We start from the raw sequence: 17,928 nt of genomic DNA on the forward strand, positions 1-17,928 counted from the left end.
GGTAATGCTGGCCTCATAGAATGAGATAAGGCGTTTCAAACTTTTTTGGAAGACTTCATGTAGAATCCTGGTGATTTATTTATTTATTTTGATAAATGTTTGGTAGAATTCACCAGGGAAGCTATCTTGGGTAGACATTTTTGTATGTTAGAAGATCTATAATTACAGCCTCAGGCTCTAGTAGAGATACGTGTTACCCGTTTCTCATTAGCTTTACTAGTTTATTTTTTAAGAAATAAGTTGCTTAAAATTGTTCATAGTAGTTCCTTATTCTTTCAGTGTCTGTTGAGTCTGTATTAATGTCCCCTCATTTGTTGTTTCTGTTTCATTTTTGAGACAGGGTCTCGCTGTGTTGCCCAGGCTGGTCTCAGACATCTGGGCTCAAGCTATCCTCCCACCTCAGTCTTCTGAGTAGCTAAAGTTACAGGCATGGGCCACCACATCTGGCTTCCATCCTTTACTCATGCCTGCCTGCCTTCCCTCCTTCCTTCCTTCCCTTTCTTTCCCCTCCCTCCCTCCCTCCCTCCCTCCCTTCCTCCCTCTCTCTCTCTCTCTCTCTCTTTCTTTCTTCGTTCTTTTTTTTGAAGCAGGTTCTCACTCTGTTTCCCAGGCTGAAGTGCAGTGGCACAATCTTGGCTCACTGCAGCCTCCCCTCCTGGGTTCAAGCAGTTCTCCTGCCTCAGCCTCCCGAGTAGCTGGGATTACAGTCATGTGGCACCAAGCTGGGGTTTGTTAATTTGATTGAGACTTATGAAGTACTGGGTTTTCATTTCGCTGGCTTGTTGGCTCTTATTCTTCTGTTTTCTGTTTCGCTGATTTCTGCTTCTTTACTTTCTTCCTTCTGCTTGCTCTGGATTTTATTTGTTCTCCTAGTTAAAGTTTTCTTTTTTTTTTTTTTTTCATTTTGAGACAGAGTCTGGCTCTATCCCCCAGGCTGGAGTGCAGTGGCACAATCTCGGCTCACTGTAACCTCTGCCTCCCAGGTTCAAGCCGTTCTCCTGCCTCAGCCTCCTGAGTAGCTGGGGCTGCAGGCCTGCACGACCATGCCCAGCTAATTTTTGTATTTTTAGTAGAGATGGGGTTTCACTCTGTTGGCCAGGCTATTCTTGAACTTCTGACCTCATGTGATCCACCTGCCTCGGCCTCCCAGAGCGCTGGGATTACAGGTGTGAGCCACTGCACCTAGCCTAGTTTAAATTTTTAAAAGCAGACTCTTGGGTCACTGATTTTCGAGGTCTTTCTGCATTGATAATCCTTTGACATGGTTTTTGCTCTCGGGATATTGCTTTAACTGTTCCTCACAATTTTTGAATATATTGTTTTTATTTTCTTTCAATTAAAAATATATTTTGGCTTTTTATTGTTGATTTCTAACTTAATTCTGTTGCAGTCAGAGAATGTACTTTGATGTCCGTCTCTTTAAATATGTTGAGATTTGTCTGTCTTGGTGAGATTCTGTACAGACTTTAAAAGAGTATCTATTCTGTTGAGTGGGGTGTTCTATGAAGCATCGGTTAGGTCAGGTTGCTTAAGTGTTGTTTGTTTAGGTCTATATTCTTATTTCTTTTCTCTTTTTGCTTCTTTAATCAATGGTTATGAGAAAGAAGTGTTGAGTTTTTTCAACTACAAATGTGGATTTGCCTATTTCCACATTCAGTCCTGTTGGTTGTTGCTTTATCTCTTTTCTAAAACTATTTTTTAACGCACTTTTACTCATTTTGAAATCAATTCTGTTTAGGAAAACAGAGTGTTAAAAATAAAATGTAAACCAACCAGAGGTCATCTCAGCAAGTAGAGCTGAGTCGAGCCTTCAAACTTGTTCATGAGTCGTGATAATCTTTGTTCTCATATCATTATATTGAAACTATTTCACAGAGGAAATCTGTAGCCAGTTACGCTTGTTTGTAGTTTGATTAAAAAGTTAAAGTTATCACAATGAGGCATATATTTTTAATGTTATGATTCCTTTTGGATAAAAATTTTACTAACAAATTTAAAAGGTGAGAAGAGATCAAATTATTTTGAAATTATGAAATTATCATTAGTTTAGCCTTTGAGAATATATGTAAGAAATTAAAAATTCATTTTAAAAATTATTTAAACTGCTTTTGAGACTTCTTCCGTAAGTGACCTTTTCCACTTATCAAAAGCAGACACTTGCCTATGGGGACATGAACCACGAGTGGATTGGCAACGAGTGGCTCCCTAGCCTGGGCCTCCCCCAGTACCGCAGCTATTTCATGGAGTGCCTTGTGGATGCCAGGATGCTGGACCACTTGACCAAGAAAGACCTTCGAGGGCAGCTGAAAATGGTTGACAGTTTTCACAGGTAACTTAATATAGGTTGTTCTTACTAACTGACTAGGATTTTTCACCGTTACCATCTCTAAATCTGCTCTCTTTTCTTGCAAATAGAAACAGTTTCCAATGTGGAATTATGTGCCTGAGAAGGTTAAATTATGACCGGAAAGAACTGGAAAGAAAAAGAGAAGAAAGTCAGAATGAAATCAAAGGCTAGTATACGGCGTTGAATTGATTCCATTCACTCCTACCTGCTGGTGCAGTCGCAGCCTCAGTGTCTTCCTGTTTTTCAAAAAATGAAGAAAGGCTTTAAGTGGAAACCAGTCTAGTGTCATTGCAGAGGAGGGCTGGATGCCGATGAGTGCTTTGAGATCCTCCTCACAGCCAGAGGACTTTTGCCTGTGCTCTCACATCTGTCGGAGGTGAAATGTCAGGCTAGTCACTCCCCGTGACTTGAGAGCTTTCCTTTGTTGTGCCCAATGTACTCCTCTCCGAAATGCTGTTCCACACTGTTAGGTAACAGCAGAGCCAAGCTCACTTGATGATTCAAGTGTGAGAAATACGACTGGGGGCTGATTCGGGGGTTCAGGAGCACAAGAGAGGACTGTGCGGTTCTGCTCCCAGGGTGGAAGGAGAGGCAGCATGCCCATTTCAGCTGGTCCTTGGAGGAGGAGCAGGAGCTGCCTAGAGTAAGGAAAGGGCATTTCAGTTAGAAAACACAGGCCGGGGAGGCGTTAGAGGACGTGGGACGTTCATCCAGAAGACATGGCGTTCTCTTCTCTGTTGGAGAGCCCTCACTCAGTGCTCCTCTGTGACCATGGACAGAAATTTATTTTATTAATTTAATTTTTTTTTTTTGTGAGACGGAGTTTCGCTCTTGTTACCCAGGCTGGAGTGCAATGGTGCGATCTCGGCTCACCGCAACCTCCGCCTCCTGGGTTCACGCAATTCTCCTGCCTCAGCCTCCTGAGTAGCTGGGATTACAGGCACGCGCCACTATGCCCAGCTAATTTTTTTTTTTTTTTTTTTTTTGTATTTTTAGTAGAGACGGGGTTTCACCATGTTGACCAGGATCGTCTCGATCTCTTGACCTCGTGATCCACCCGCCTCGGCCTCCCAAAGTGCTGGGATTACAGGCGTGAGCCACTGCGCCCAGCTTCTTCTTTTTTTGGAGACAAGGTCTTGCTCTCTAGCTCAGGCTGGGCTGGAGTACGGTGGTATGATTACAGCTCACTCACTATAGCCTCGAACTCCTGGGCTCAAGTGCTCTTCCTGCCTTAGCCTCCCTAGTAGCTGCTGGGACTACAGGTGTGCTCCACTATGCCTGTTTTTTTTTTTTTTTTGTAGAGACAGGATCTCACTATGTTGCCTAGGCTGATCTCGAACTTTTGGGCTCAGGAGACCCTCCCATCTTGGCCTTCCAAAGTGTTGGGATTACAAGTGGGAGCCACCACACCCAGTCAGAATTTGCTTTTTAAAGTTAGACAGTAAACATTGAGCTCAGAGTCAGGTCTCCCGGAATTCTTGGAATGCAAAGAAATCACTAATAATGATAAGAAGAGGCAAGTCTCGCTGAACAGTGAGGAGGTGCGTGTTCTCTGCCGTCAGGAGTCGGCCTGTTGGTCTGAGTGCTGTTTGCGTCCCCAGTTCTTACCAAGAAAGAAACTAGGATAAAGACACGGCTGGGAGATGGCCCCGTTGAAGGAACGCCTACACATGATGGAGTCAGTACCAACCACGGGGAAAGTGCTCGGTTGACATGTGTACACTATGTGCGTATGTGTGCACTTTATCCAGAACGGCATTGGAAACGAAATATGCCCATCTGCTTTGTTTTCTCTATCCATTTTGCATCTTTTTACAATAGACAGAAACTGTCTTTGGAAGTGATTAGTGATCATTCGCATATATTTTTATACAGTGGCTATTTTTAGATCTAATAGAACAAAATTAATAATTTAATTTGCATAAGCTAAGCTATTGTGGCCAGGCCTGGGAGCTCATGCCTGTAATCTCAGCGCTTTGGGAGGCCAAGGCAGGAGGATTATCTGAGCCCATGGGTTGGAGACCAGCTTGAGCAACACAGTGAGACTGTCATTACAAAAAATTAACTGGGCTTGGTGGCACATGCCTGTAGTTCCAGCTCCTAAGGAGGCTGAGGTGAGAAGACCACTTGAGCCCAGGAAGTTGAGGCTGCAGTGAGCTCTGATGGTACCAGGCTGCATTCCAGCCTGGGCGACAGAGTAGGACCTTGTCAACAAAAAGACAGAGAGAGCCGGGCACAGTGGCTCATACCTGTAATCCCAGCACTTTGGAAGGCTGAGGCGGGCAGATTACCTGAGGTCAGGAGTTTGAGTCCAGCCTGGCCAACATGGTGAAACCTCATCTCTACTAAAAATACAAAAACTAGCTGGGCGTGGTGGCGTGCACGTATAGTCCCAGCTACTCCGGAGGCTGAGGCAGGAGAATCACTTGAACCCGGGAGACGGGTTGCATTGAGCCAAGATCGTGCCACTGCACTTCAGCCTGGGCAGCAAGAGCAAAAAAACTGCATCTCAAAAAAAAAAAAAAAGGGAGAGAAAAGATTTCCTGCAGAGTCTGTAGTATGCTGGATGATATTTTTAAGTTTCTTTCATTTTAAAATGAGACAAAGACTTCAAGATTAGAAATGAGAGATTTCTGTTGAATTGAGCAAAGCGTTTATATTATTATAAGCCAGCTCCATTCCTGATGAAGTCTTTCAGAAGACGTTACAGTCTGTGTATGAAGTACATTTGTTACACATGGCAGGTGTACAGGTACTTGCAGTCCTCCGGCTTCTGACCCCTGGATCCTCATCATTTTCTGTTCTCTAGAAATCACTTCCTTCCTCTTGTGCTCACTGGAAGGACGTGTGCTAACAGGAGAGTTTCCCTGAGAATGGAGCGGGGGCAGGACAGCACGGTCTCAGTGCAGCAAGCAGTTGTCAGTTCAGCAGTGTTCGGCAGGAGCCGAAGGACTAGGAACTATGGCAGGAATCCTTCTCCTGCGTCACAGGGTACGCGTGAGAAAGATGACTTTCTGAAGCCACTTGTAGAATCGTCTTCTTTCTTTTGCAGATGTGCTTGTTTGGAGCAATGATCGAGTGATTCGCTGGATCCTGTCGATTGGCCTTAAAGAATATGCAAACAATCTGCTTGAGAGCGGTGTTCACGGAGCGCTTCTGGCCTTAGATGAAACCTTTGACTTCAGCGCCCTGGCCCTGCTGTTACAGATCCCGACACAGAACACACAGGTGACACCAAGCCTGTCCGTGTCTCACTCCCGGTGTTCAGTTGGCGCCCTGACGATAAACAGTTACTCGAATAGAAAGAAAACAAAAACAAAAAAAACCCTCAGACAACTGGTTTTCTTGTCCGTCATCTTTCCCTTTTCTGTTGGAAGCATTGAGAGTCATGCAATAAACCAGATAAGGAGGACCTTTCATTCCAGCCCGCGTGCTGACATGAATTAGTTCTTAAATGGAAGAAGAATTGTTAGCTGTGCCACATGCAGATTTCATTCATTTTGTTTTTATGGGTAACTGCCTTATGTAATTCTTTTTGACTCATGGGCTCATTGAAAAACAGGGAACTTTTATTAGTCTACAGAACATTGAATATGCCAGGTGAGGTGGCTCATAGCCATAATCCCAACACTTGGGGAGGCCCAGGCAGACAGTTTGCTTGAGTCCAGGAGTTCGAGACCAGCCTGGCCATCATGCTGAAGCTTTGCCTCTACAGAAAGCACAAAAAAATTAGCCTGGTGTATTAGCACATACCTGTAGTCCCAGCTACTTGGGAGGCCGAGGCAGGAGGATCACTTGAGCCCTGGAGGTGGAAGTTGTGATGAGTTGTGATTGCACCACTGCACTCCAGCCTGGGCAACAGAGTGACACCCCATCCCAAAAAAAAAGAACATTGAATATCTTTTGCCAGTACCCCTGACCACCCCACACAGCATACCTTCGTTATTATGACTCCGAGGATCGTGAACCCCTTTCCCCAAAGGTCCATCCATAGACTTCACGTTAGAAGCCCTCATTTAAAATACTATTATGGTTCCATGTAGTCATAGCAGTGAGGGAGTTGTTTTTTTTTGTTTTTGTTTTTGTTTTGAGATGGAGTTTCGCTCTTGTTGCCCAGGCTGGAGTGCAATGGTGCGATCTTGGCTCACTGCACCCTCCGCCTCCCAGGTTCAAGTGATTCTCCTGCCTCAGCCTTGCAAGTAGCTGCCACCACGCCTGGCTAATTTTTGTATTTTTACTAGAGATGGGATTTCGCCGTGTTGGCCAGGCTGGTCTCAAACTCCTGACCTCAAGTGATCTGCCTGCCTTGGCCTCCCAAAGTGCTGAGATTACAGGCGTGAGCCACCACGCCCAGACCCTAATTTTTATACTTTTAGTAGAGACAGGGTTTTACCATGTTGACTGGGCTGGTCTTGAACTCCTGACCTCAGGTGGTCTGCCCAGTTCAGCCTCCCCAAGTGCTGGGATTATAGACATGAGGCACCACACCTAGCCAGCAGTGAGGGAGTTTAAGTCTTGGTTTAAAAAAACATTTATGGTGCGAACACCCTTTAAATTAGATTTGGTGAAAGTTTTATTTGTTATTCTTTTGTTATTTCAGGCTCGTGCTGTCTTGGAAAGAGAATTTAACAACCTTTTGGTCATGGGGACTGATAGAAGGTTTGATGAAGTAAGTGTTTGGCCTCATGTTCTTTAAATGTGTATGAAGTGTGTGTAAATGTTTAAATGTGTGTGAAATGTAAGTGGTTATACTTGGGGCATCTTAGAGCCAGGCGGTCTCTCTAGATGTTAGAAGTTAGGCTTTTCTCTTATAAATGTATTAACAGAAGCCTTTAAAAACTAATACCTTAAAGAAGGTCGTTTTTTTTAAATTTTTGCTATTTAATTTTTGACACATCCCTCAAAAATAGTTTTCACATCACAAAACATTGGTTGCAGCTTAGGAACAGAGTCTGTAAACTGGGTTTGGGCCCTGGATATCCTGCTGCAGTCCACAGCGTGCCTCCCATGCCCAGGCATTGGTCGGATGTTAGTTTCCCCTTAAACAAAACCATGACTCATTTGTTGTACGCTATTAGGAGTCTCTTAATTGGACCTCAAGAAAACTTGAGTTTGACAAAGAGAATAGAAAGCCACCTCTAAAGATGAAGCACTTGGCCCTATCCTGGCATAAGATAGAATTGTTGATAGCTTAAAAGTTGTTTTTAGAACTGTGCATGGTGGGGGCACACTTGTAGTCCTAGCTACTTAGGAGGCTGAGGCGGGAGGATGGCTTGAGCCCAAGAATCTGAGGTTACAGTGAGCTAGAATCACACCACTGTAATTCCAGCCTGGGCAACAGATCGAGACCCTGCCTGTAGAAAAATAAATAAAAATGAAAAATAAACTTTTTAAGATAAATCAGAATGTATCATGTAGCAAGACACTGATTCCTGCAACATAAGAAGTAGAACATGATGCTGGGTAGAAGGATCATCCCCACGGCCCAGCACCCACCTCACTCAGCCATGATGCTGGGTAGAAGGATCATCCCACGGCCCAGCACCCACCTCACTCAGCCATGATGCTGGGTAGAAGGAGCGTCCCCACGGCCCAGCACCCACCTCACTCAGCCACGATGCTGGGTAGAAGGATCGTCCCCACGGCCCAGCACCCACCTCACTCAGCCACGATGCTGGGTAGAAGGATCGTCCCCACGGCCCAGCACCCACCTCACTCAGCCACGATGCTGGGTAGAAGGATCGTCCCCACGGCCCAGCACCCACCTCACTCAGCCATGATGCTGGGTAGCAGGATCGTCCCCACGGCCCAGCACCCACCTCACTCAGCCATGATGCTGGGTAGCAGGATCGTCCCCACGGCCCAGCACCCACCTCACTCAGCCATGATGCTGGGTAGCAGGATCGTCCCCACGGCCCAGCACCCACCTCACTCAGCCACGATGCTGGGTAGAAGGATCGTCCCCACGGCCCAGCACCCACCTCACTCAGCCACGATGCTGGGTAGAAGGATCGTCCCCACGTCCCAGCACCCACCTCACTCAGCCACGATGCTGGGTAGAAGGATCATCCCACGGCCCAGCACCCACCTCACTCAGCCACGATGCTGGGTAGAAGGAGCGTCCCCACGGCCCAGCACCCACCTCACTCAGCCACGATGCTGGGTAGAAGGATCGTCCCCACGGCCCAGCACCCACCTCACTCAGCCACGATGCTGGGTAGAAGGATCGTCCCCACGGCCCAGCACCCACCTCACTCAGCCACGATGCTGGGTAGAAGGATCGTCCCCACGGCCCAGCACCCACCTCACTCAGCCACGATGCTGGGTAGAAGGATCGTCCCCACGGCCCAGCACCCACCTCACTCAGCCACGATGCTGGGTAGAAGGATCGTCCCCACGGCCCAGCACCCACCTCACTCAGCCATGATGCTGGGTAGCAGGATCGTCCCCACGGCCCAGCACCCACCTCACTCAGCCATGATGCTGGGTAGAAGGATCGTCCCCACGGCCCAGCACCCACCTCACTCAGCCATGATGCTGGGTAGAAGGATCGTCCCCACGGCCCAGCACCCACCTCACTCAGCCATGATGCTGGGTAGCAGGATCGTCCCCACGGCCCAGCACCCACCTCACTCAGCCATGATGCTGGGTAGCAGGATCATCCCCACGGCCCAGCACCCACCTCACTCAGCCATGATGCTGGGTAGCAGGATCGTCCCCACGGCCCAGCACCCACCTCACTCAGCCATGATGCTGGGTAGAAGGATCGTCCCCACGGCCCAGCACCCACCTCACTCAGCCATGATGCTGGGTAGAAGGATCGTCCCCACGGCCCAGCACCCACCTCAGTCAGCTAGCTGAGACACAGCCCGACCATCACCATGCCCCATTTCTTGCTGAAGTTCCGGTTTGAGCAATACACTGTGGTCATAAAGAAGGGATTCCGTACATGTGAACAAGAAAACATTCTTGAGTTCAGCAGTCATTATAAAGCACATTTAACTTTCCATCTCTGACCTTTATTATTTTTTAAATGAACCTGGCTGTTTATTCTTTCATTTACCAGGATGATGATAAAAGCTTTAGGAGAGCACCTTCATGGAGAAAAAAGTTTAGACCAAAGGACATTCGTGGCTTAGCTGCTGGGTCAGCAGAGACGCTCCCTGCAAACTTCCGGGTGACTTCCTCCATGTCCTCGCCCTCTATGCAGCCAAAGAAGATGCAGATGGACGGTATGTGGTGGGTCGCGCTAACTGGCAGCTTGCGGGGAGCATGAGCAGCTTTCTGTCTGGAGCATTAATCATGGTCTGAAACCGCCTCTTTAATACGTTACAAGGCACTTGAGTATGGTTGCATGTCCAAAATAAATGTTTTTAAATTAGCTCTAACATTTGTTTACAGAAGTTTAACCATAATAAGAGAATTTTAAAAAACATTTTGTCTGGTTGAATCTTAGCATATTTTTCCAACTAATGAAGCTCAGTGCTCGTCCGTGTTCTCAGGAAGCCTGAGGCGTCCTTGTAGCCACGTGTGCGCGCCAGGCCGTGCTGGAAGCTCTTTCAGGAAACAGTGGAGTAGTAGCTTCCCGACCACAGAATTTAGTGCTCCGCGCACCAGAGAAAATAACCCAGTACATTTTAAATAACACTTTCCAGCTCATGTAAGCTCTGCCTGCCTTTCTCCCCTCCCTGCTGCTGCTGTTTGTGCAGTCACGTCTACCTCCCAGAAGTCCCCAGTGGAGTGAGGCCGCCACCGAATATACCAGCCAGAGAGAGCATATCACTGCCATGATGTCAGGCGCTGTGTGGGGTCTTCCCTTTGACAACCACTTTGATTCGAGGTTAACAGTTGACCATGGCTTCCTGACAGGTCTCTCGGCTCTAATCCTGCACTCATCTAATGAAAGGCAGTGCACAGGTTGGAGAGCCAGGCTGCCTAGGTTTGACTCCAGCTCTGCTGCTAGGAGGTACATGACCTTGAGCAAGTCATTTAACTGCACTGTGCCTCGGTTTCCCCATCTGTCAAATGGCCATCGTAGTAGTACCTTCCCCATAGAGTATCTGTGACGATTAAATGTGTCATTCATAAAGCTGGTGAAGTTCTAAGCCTGTGTCAGTGGCGGCTGCTCGGCAGCCCCTGTGCTCCAGGCCGCTGTCACTCATTCTCCGTTCTGAGGGCAGCAAGCAGACTGGAGGAAACGAAGTGGCATTAAAAACTGCTAATCTTTGAGGCCAGGAATTCCAGACCAGGCTGGCCAACATGGCAAAAGGCCGTCTCTACAAAAATTAGCCAGGCGTGGTGGCACGTGCCTGTAATCCCAGCTACTCGGGAGGCTAAGGCACAAGAATCATTTGGACCAGGGAAGTGGAGGTTGCAGTGAGCCAAGATTGTGCCACCACATTCTAGCCTCGGCAACAGAGTGAGACTCTGTCTCAAAAAAACAAAAAAAATGTTTAAAGTGCTAATTAGGCATGATGGCTTATGTCAGTAATCCTAGCACTTTGGGAGGCTGAGGCAGGAGGATCACTTGAGCTCAAGTTTGAGACTAGCCTGGGCAACACAGTGAGACCCCATCTCTACAAAATAATAATAATAACTGAAAACTGTGCTAATGAGGGTTTTGCAAAATTGTTTGTCATTACCCCTCCTATAAGTAGGTTCCTAAGTTTTATTCTCTGTCACCTGCATAGAAATCAGGAGTACATTTTTATAAAACCTTAGTTAAACCGGACATTTTGGGTGTGAATGGCTTACTTTGTGGCATTGTTAGTAAAACGCTATATTATTTACCTATTGTTTGCCAGAGATTTATAATATACTTATGGAAGAAAATCCAGTATATCTTTTTAACTAGGGACTTTTAAAAAATTACTGTTTTTCTTCCAAGAATCATGCATATAATTCTTAGAAAGTGTAACTATAGCTTGGCCTTCAACTCAGGCTCTGTCACCTGAAGAGTCCACATGAGTGTGTTCATGTTTTCCTTGTGGCTTCGATTTCAGTTTTCCTTCTGATAAGTCACATTCCCCTTGTCAAATGTTAACAGGAATATTAAGAATGAGAGTTTGGATGAATGAATAGTAAACCCAGGCCGGGCATGGTGGCTCACACCTGTAATCCCATCACTTTGGGAGGCCAAGGTGGGTGGATCACCTGAGGTCAGGAGTTCCAGATCAGCCTGTCCAACATGGCGAAACCCCATCTCTAGTAAAAATACAAGAAACTTTGCTGGGCATGGTGACATACGCCTGTACTCCCAGCTACTTGGGAGGTGGAGGTTGCAGGGAGCCAAAATCATGCCCCTGCACTCCAGTCTGGCTAACAAGAGCAAAACTCCATCTCAAAAAAAAAAAAAAAAAAAAAAAAAGTAACCCTAGGAAAAGGTGTAGGGAATTTATTATAAAGAAGAGGACTTTTTACTCTTAGATAAATGACTCAGGCAGAAGCCTGCTGAATGGATGATTATTACTGTGGCAGGGTCTTTCTCTGTTGCCCAGGTTGGAGTGCAGCGGCTCAGTCTCAGCTTACTGCAACCTCAGTGTCCCAGAGAGCTGGAACTCAGGTGCACACCACCACACCCGGCTACGTTTTGGAATTTTTTGTAGAGATGGGGTTACACCATGTGGCCCAGGCTGGTCTTAAACTCCTGGGGTCAAGCAATCCTCCTGCGTTGACCTCCCAAATTGCTGGGGTTGCAGGCGTGAGCCACCATCCCCAGCAAAATGGATTGTTTTAATGGCTTTTTAAATAGGGGAATGGCGGGGTAAACTCCAGCGGGTCTCCCAGGCTCTTAGGGTCAAAGGATTTGTGAAGATCCGTCTGTCCTCACCAGCAGTCCAACTGTCTTAGCGGCTCTGCTGGAACCAGGCAGGATGTTGATAAGTGTTCCTGGTATACCTGTGGGAAAACAAAACACATAACCTGGAGCAGCCAGCACCTGCTTCTGAGTTCCTGCTTCTATTTGTAAAAACTTAGAATCCAGGTTGTTCATGGAAATCAGGCTTACTTATGGCCACACAGTGTTTCCTGACTCAGAACCAAAAGCTTCTGTGGTCTCTACGATGAATATTTCTGGTAGGAGGCGAGACTGGCCTTCAGTTTCTGGGTCAGCCCTCACCCCACTCCCTGGCCAGTGCCCCATCCCTGCAGCCAGACCTCCTCACCTGCTCTGCTCTTCCCCCGGGAGAAGAGGGCAGGGCTTTCCAGGTACCACAGCCAGTGCTGGGCAGCCAGATTCTTTCCTCGTCTTAGGCCGGCCTTGTGCCTGACGTCGTCTGCCTCTGCGCTCAGTGGTTGTTTACTTCATACCTGTTAGAGACGGAGCACTTAGGGCAGAGAGAAAGCCCCATTGGTCTATGAATGTAGAGCTTAGTAAGAGACAAAGGGATCACTCTAAGTAGGTGTCATTTATGTAGATGTGCATTTCAGAATTGTTACTGTACCATTTGGTGCTTAGTATTTCGGAGTAGTGTCCAGAGTCTCCCGGAGCTCCTTGGGAGCCGGGGAGAGCCACCACCGGGTGACACTGGATCTTTTTCTCTGGCTCCATCCCGCCCACTCAGGCAAGCTCCCCCCAGGTCCCTCATAGGCGCTGCTATAGGTGTGAAGATGTGTGTCTACTTGTGCCCCCATGTGATGTTCTAAGACTAACTGCACGCTGTGTTTGCACGCTTCCTCTCGTGGCTGTTGAAACAGGCAGTGTATCAGGAACACAGAGGTTGGATTCTGCTACAGTCAGGACTTACTCCTGCTAAAGCCTCCTGTTGGTGAGTAGAGAGCACCAGAACCCCGAGATGGCTCAGCGCACAGCATGAGTCGCCAGGGCTGCAGTGCCAGGCTAGGGGTGTGGGCCATGAAAGCCAGTGCAGTGTGTGGGGAATTCCCCATAGAGAGACAGGCTCTCTGTACCATTAAGATAGTTTCACTGTTACAATTGATCATACAAAGGTTAGTGTGTCCTCTTGTATTTTCCCCTTTTCCTTAAACCCAAAAGTGCTGACTCATTTTAATTGTCTGCGGATGCCTTCGGTGTGGAGCGGGCAGAGAGCAGCACGTGGCAGAGCACGTTGGGAGACGGTCTCTGGCACACTGACCTCACCGTGCACACTGGTCTAATTCCTAAGCTTGCGTAAATGAAACAAACCCAAAGTTTTGTGGTTAATTATGTGTGAAGCTTCAGCAGGCTGTATGAGGGTGTGACACCAACAGCCTTCAGTGTGGAGAGTCTGCTTCCTAACACTGTGGCCTCTGGCTGGTGAGAGGCCTGCTCTCTCCTCACTGCTCTAAGCAACTTGAAGGTCGCCGCTGGAGTATCTGACTGGTTTGTTCATCTTTTATTTTTAATTGAGAACTTGTAGATATCAGCCCAAATAAAGTCAGCCAAGGAGTTGTCTCAGGAATGTGCACAGCCCTTGATGTTGTGTCCAGTCATTCTCAGCAACTGTAGCGCAGAACGTGAGGGGTCCTGGGGCAGTGAGTGTTGGGGGACATGGGCCCCAGCGTCAGAAGCCCGTTCATCAGCGCGGCCTGGCCTGTGGTAAGAGCGGATGTTCTGTTTATTTTCCAGTGTACCCCCACTACTTCTACAGATGATTACGCAGCATTTGGAATCCAACAGAGACGACATTTTAGAATCCAACGGAATCTTTAATCTGTTAATACTTGTTATATGGACCCGAAGATATTTTATTACAGAGTTTTTAATTAGTGAAAAATTCATGAATACCATAGAGAAAATATTTTAGAATTTAATGTTCTTCTATTTATGTAGACTTCTGCCTCTTCGTTTATATACTTACTTTTCATGTGTCCAGGCTATAAACACCCTTTCAAATGGTGTTCTTATTCCTAATTCTAGTCTTTCAAATGAATGTACTGTAATGCTGGTATGTATAAATCCTGTGAACAAATATAGGGCTTTTGTAAATTATGCATTTATTGTAATTATTGTTTAATTTTTTAATGACAAACCACGACAGAGGATTTTACTACGTTTATAAAGTTATGGCAGAAGCAATGTGCATTATCCTTTACAGATGCAAACTAGCTCTACAGCAATCATTTTGAAATACGCATACCTAATTTCAAGCAATTGTATTTTAATGACTGACCTTAAGTATACCTTTTCTAGCAAGAAATGCTTCATTCCGCAGCGTGAGCAGGTTTACAGTAGCTGGTGTTAAATACCAGCTTCTAATAAAGTGTGGGCTGGAAAGACTATCACGGCATGACGAGAAGCCCCCAGCACTGGCTAACGCTTTCCTAGCCTTGTCTCTGCGTTTGGGGAGCTTGTCTTCAGTGGCTGGCACAGGCTGTGAGCTGGGAGCAGTTCTCTCAGCTGGAGAGACTCGGGCTGGGGTCACCTGGGACCAGCCCAGCCCCTGCGCCCTCTTCCCTGCCTCTCCTCCTTGGGAGTGGGCGGAGACACATGCATGGAGCCCAGTGAGGGCCAGTCACCGGGCGCCGCTCTCTCATCCTGCAAGTTGGTGCACACAGCGGACAAGGCGGGAGACCCAGAAAACCGTGTAGAGCAACTCTAATAAAGGCCTTATTTTTCTTACGTAAATCATCTTTTTACATTTGTTTGTAAACATGTTTAAAGAATGAACCTAGTGGGGCATTTTTAGACTTTGATGATGTAGCCATTGTGGGTTGTGTAAGTTGCAGATGTGGCTTTTACTTTTTACGTGGCATATTAAAAAGCCAGCAAAGCGTGGCAGACCATGGCGTGGTATTTATTGTGCAGCAGGTAACAGAGACAGAGGCAGCCTCTTTCACATTTGGTTTCTGCTTTTAATTTACTTGTCCAATTCATTGTCACTGTTCCATTTTTCTAATCTTTTGTGAACTTCCTGATTATGTAACAAAGTCTGTACAGTCTACTTTTGAACTGTTTTTATCACAGTATTATTTATTGCTTTCTTTCAATAAAGTACTGAAGCATTTTCCACTGCCAGTGAAGAATGCTGAGAATACGCCGTGAGTGCATTGAAACCGACAGTGGTCGCTTTGGAAGGCAGGGTCGCCATGTGGAAATTGTATTATAGAAGTCAAGTTGACAGAATAAAACAGCCGGGAGAAGGAAATGCAGGTTGAGGGCGTCATCCCGCCCGCTGCTCTGGAGGTCCCAAGCCTGCATCAGCGCAGGAGACAGGAGCCTGGTGTCGAATGCAGATGTGTGGGCTCACACACCGAGTCCGTGGGTAGGGCTGGCTGGAGGCAACCCTTGATCCAGGACTGCACGTCCCTTCCACCATCCTGCCGGCTCATGAGGTGGCTCCCAGGGCTGCACCCTTGCACACTGATGGCCTCTGGAAATCAGGAAGCCTATTCCCTAACAGCTCACACCCAGTCCTGAGTTGTGAACCAGCCCAGTGTGGCAGGGCCCACCCATGGAAGTGGGTAAGCTCAGTCCCCTCAAGCTGCAGGGCTGGAAGCTGATGCCCAAGAGGATAGCCAGGCACCAGCAAGTGGCTGGCCCTTCCCCTCTTCCCGCCTCATACAGTGTCGCCATTGAGCCAACACCACCCCACCTGGAGCCGGGGTCGGCAGAAGCTGCTGATGCCACCTTGGTCTCCGTTTCCTCCTTCTGTCTTCGAGCTGACACCTCTGAGTGGCACATGCTGTCACGTGGGTCAGCATGTCCTGGATCATTTGTCCCGGGCAGCCGTCAGGGGTGTTCTGTGCTCTCCTGTTTAGAACCTGTGTTCACTCATCTACCCACTTAATGTAAGGAAAGCCTTGTTTTCTACATTTCCTAGTTATTGAGGTTAAGTATGAGATTTAAAACATAATGTAGTGCCTCCTGCTTTTTTCCATCTAATAGTTCTTTTTGGCTGAACAAAGGCATGCCTCAAGTATCTTAAAACTTCCAGAAAAAAAGGGACTGGGGGCAGTGGCTCATGCCTGTAATCCCAGCACTTCGGGAGGCCGAGCTGGGAAGATCACTTGAGGCCAGGAGTTTGCCAGCCCAGGCAACATAGTGAAAGCCCCTTCTTTACGAAAAAAAGGTGAAGATTTTTTTTTTAAAAATGACACTTGGCATGCAAATATGGCTGGCATCTAGGACTGTTCCATCTTCCAACTTGACTGCAAAGCATCACCTGGCAAAAGATGCAGCGGTGGGGTCCCCTCCGTTCAGAGCGACTCGGCACTCACTCTGAGTAGCTGCTCCGCCAGGCTCCTTTCAGTGCTGGAGACCATGGTGAAAGAAAATCATGTCACCCTTCTGGTAAAAAGAGGTGTTTCTAATCCAGGGTGCAGCCCAGGGGTGTGAGCTGCGACACGACATTGGTGTGGACGGAGGAGAAGCGCCTCTAGGGATGTCTGCGCAACACACCAAAAATGCTGAGAACTGTTTCATGTTCACGCCACTTAGTTACTGTCTCCCATGAATAAAACCCCAGACAGACAGGGTTTCAGAGAACACCAGTGCAAATGGACCTTATTAGATAAAACGGCCACTTTCTTCATGTGCCAAGGAAGACCCCGCAAGTGCCAAGGTTCTGAAGCCTCCGCCTGTTCCCATGTGAATACAGAACTAGAAAAGAGGTACAGTTACACAGTTACTCCTACATATCGTAAGTAATCACAGGTATTCACATATAATCACAGAAATACATACACTCAGTATAACCTTTTACTGATGATTATCGGGTTATGAAGCAGGTGACATGGTGATCAAAGTGATCCTAAGGCGAGACGCTCCAAGCCTTCTGTCGCGCCCACGTAAGGGCTGCTGGAGGGCGCCTCGGCTGTGCGGCAGCGCCAGCACTGGGAAAGCACCTGCTGTTTAGCCAGCTAGGGAAGGAGACGTCTGAGATGTCCAAGACATAGACCTTCCTCAGAGGAGTGAGGAGGAAACTCCGCTCCTCCAAGCTCTTGCGGCAGGCCTGACAGCTGTCAGGGACACCCGCAGACATCCGGGGGCTTCACGGCCTCTAGGTGAGGCTGCGCTTCACTGCTCACGTTCCATGGCTACTTCCACAATCCACTTCTGCACCTGGTTCCTCTTATTCTTAGGAGATGGAATCAGTAAAACGAATATAAATCTGAATGTCTTTGTTCTTTCTTAACAAGTATGGGAAACGTGCTGACGCGTTAGGTTTTCTCGTCGCCTCGACTACTTGAACGTCCTGGGCCCGTGTCCAAGACACGTGAGTACCTGACCCTACCACTGACTGCCAGTGCCTTGCGCTACCTGCCCTGCCCCCTGCTTTGTCCTCAATAAAAGTCAGAGTGTCCAGGTACTCCGGGCCACTGCCGGACTCTGTGCTTTGCTTGGCAGTGGACCCCTGGGCCCAGACCCTTTTTCTCTTGATCTCTGTGTCTTGTGACCTTATTTCCACAGTTTCTCATCTCTGCACCAGCAGAGGGGGCTCACAGGACCCTGTAAGAATGGACCCTATAATGCACCAGCTCCTTCTGAATATTTTAAATAGGTTTTGCCAGCCAGCCTCAGAAGAAGCCAGCAGAGTACAGTTTTTCCACTCCTGATGAAGGGCAGTCGACAAGTGTGACTCTGCCTTAGATTGCACCGTTCTCATCTTCAAATAGGCCAAAATGTGCTCATTAATCAAAAG

General features: G+C 47.5%; 2 protein-coding genes across 45 annotated transcripts in view; one reads left to right on the forward strand and one right to left on the reverse strand.

The window, feature by feature from the left end:
- PPFIA1 (PPFI scaffold protein A1) overlaps positions 1-15,302 on the forward strand; it is a 122,382-nt gene extending 107,080 nt beyond the window's left edge. For 14 of the 36 annotated variants that reach the window (XM_009008655.5, XM_009008651.5, XM_009008647.5 and 11 more), the window contains 7 exons: positions 2,151-2,329; positions 2,416-2,513; positions 5,400-5,575; positions 6,948-7,016; positions 9,414-9,579; positions 13,043-13,113; positions 13,914-15,302. In XM_009008655.5, coding sequence (XP_009006903.1) covers positions 2,151-2,329; positions 2,416-2,513; positions 5,400-5,575; positions 6,948-7,016; positions 9,414-9,579; positions 13,043-13,101 — 747 coding nt within the window. In that variant the 3' untranslated portion in view covers positions 13,102-13,113; positions 13,914-15,302. Of the gene's footprint in view, positions 1-610; positions 852-2,150; positions 2,330-2,415; positions 2,724-5,399; positions 5,576-6,947; positions 7,017-9,413; positions 9,580-13,042; positions 13,114-13,913 lie in introns of those variants that run through there. The other 22 variants (XM_009008644.5, XM_009008646.5, XM_009008652.5 and 19 more) reach the window with 6 other exon arrangements.
- The window catches only part of LOC128929126 (uncharacterized), a 73,480-nt gene that overhangs the window by 35,870 nt on the left and 19,682 nt on the right, over positions 1-17,928 (reverse strand). For 2 of the 9 annotated variants that reach the window (XR_013523587.1, XR_013523586.1), the window contains exons 2-4: positions 12,511-12,655; positions 12,177-12,244; positions 2,553-2,985 (exon numbers count right to left, since the gene is read on the reverse strand). Coding sequence is in view for 1 of the 9 variants with exons in the window: in XM_078341716.1 (XP_078197842.1) it covers positions 2,814-2,985; positions 12,177-12,244 (240 nt within the window). In the remaining 8 variants the exon portion in view is untranslated. Of the gene's footprint in view, positions 1-2,552; positions 2,986-9,133; positions 9,269-9,344; positions 12,245-12,510; positions 12,656-13,972; positions 16,887-17,928 lie in introns of those variants that run through there. The other 7 variants (XR_013523590.1, XR_013523588.1, XM_078341716.1 and 4 more) reach the window with 7 other exon arrangements.

The sequence above is a fragment of the Callithrix jacchus genome, chromosome 10, assembly GCF_049354715.1.
Source record: "Callithrix jacchus isolate 240 chromosome 10, calJac240_pri, whole genome shotgun sequence".
NCBI lineage: Eukaryota > Metazoa > Chordata > Mammalia > Primates > Cebidae > Callithrix > Callithrix jacchus.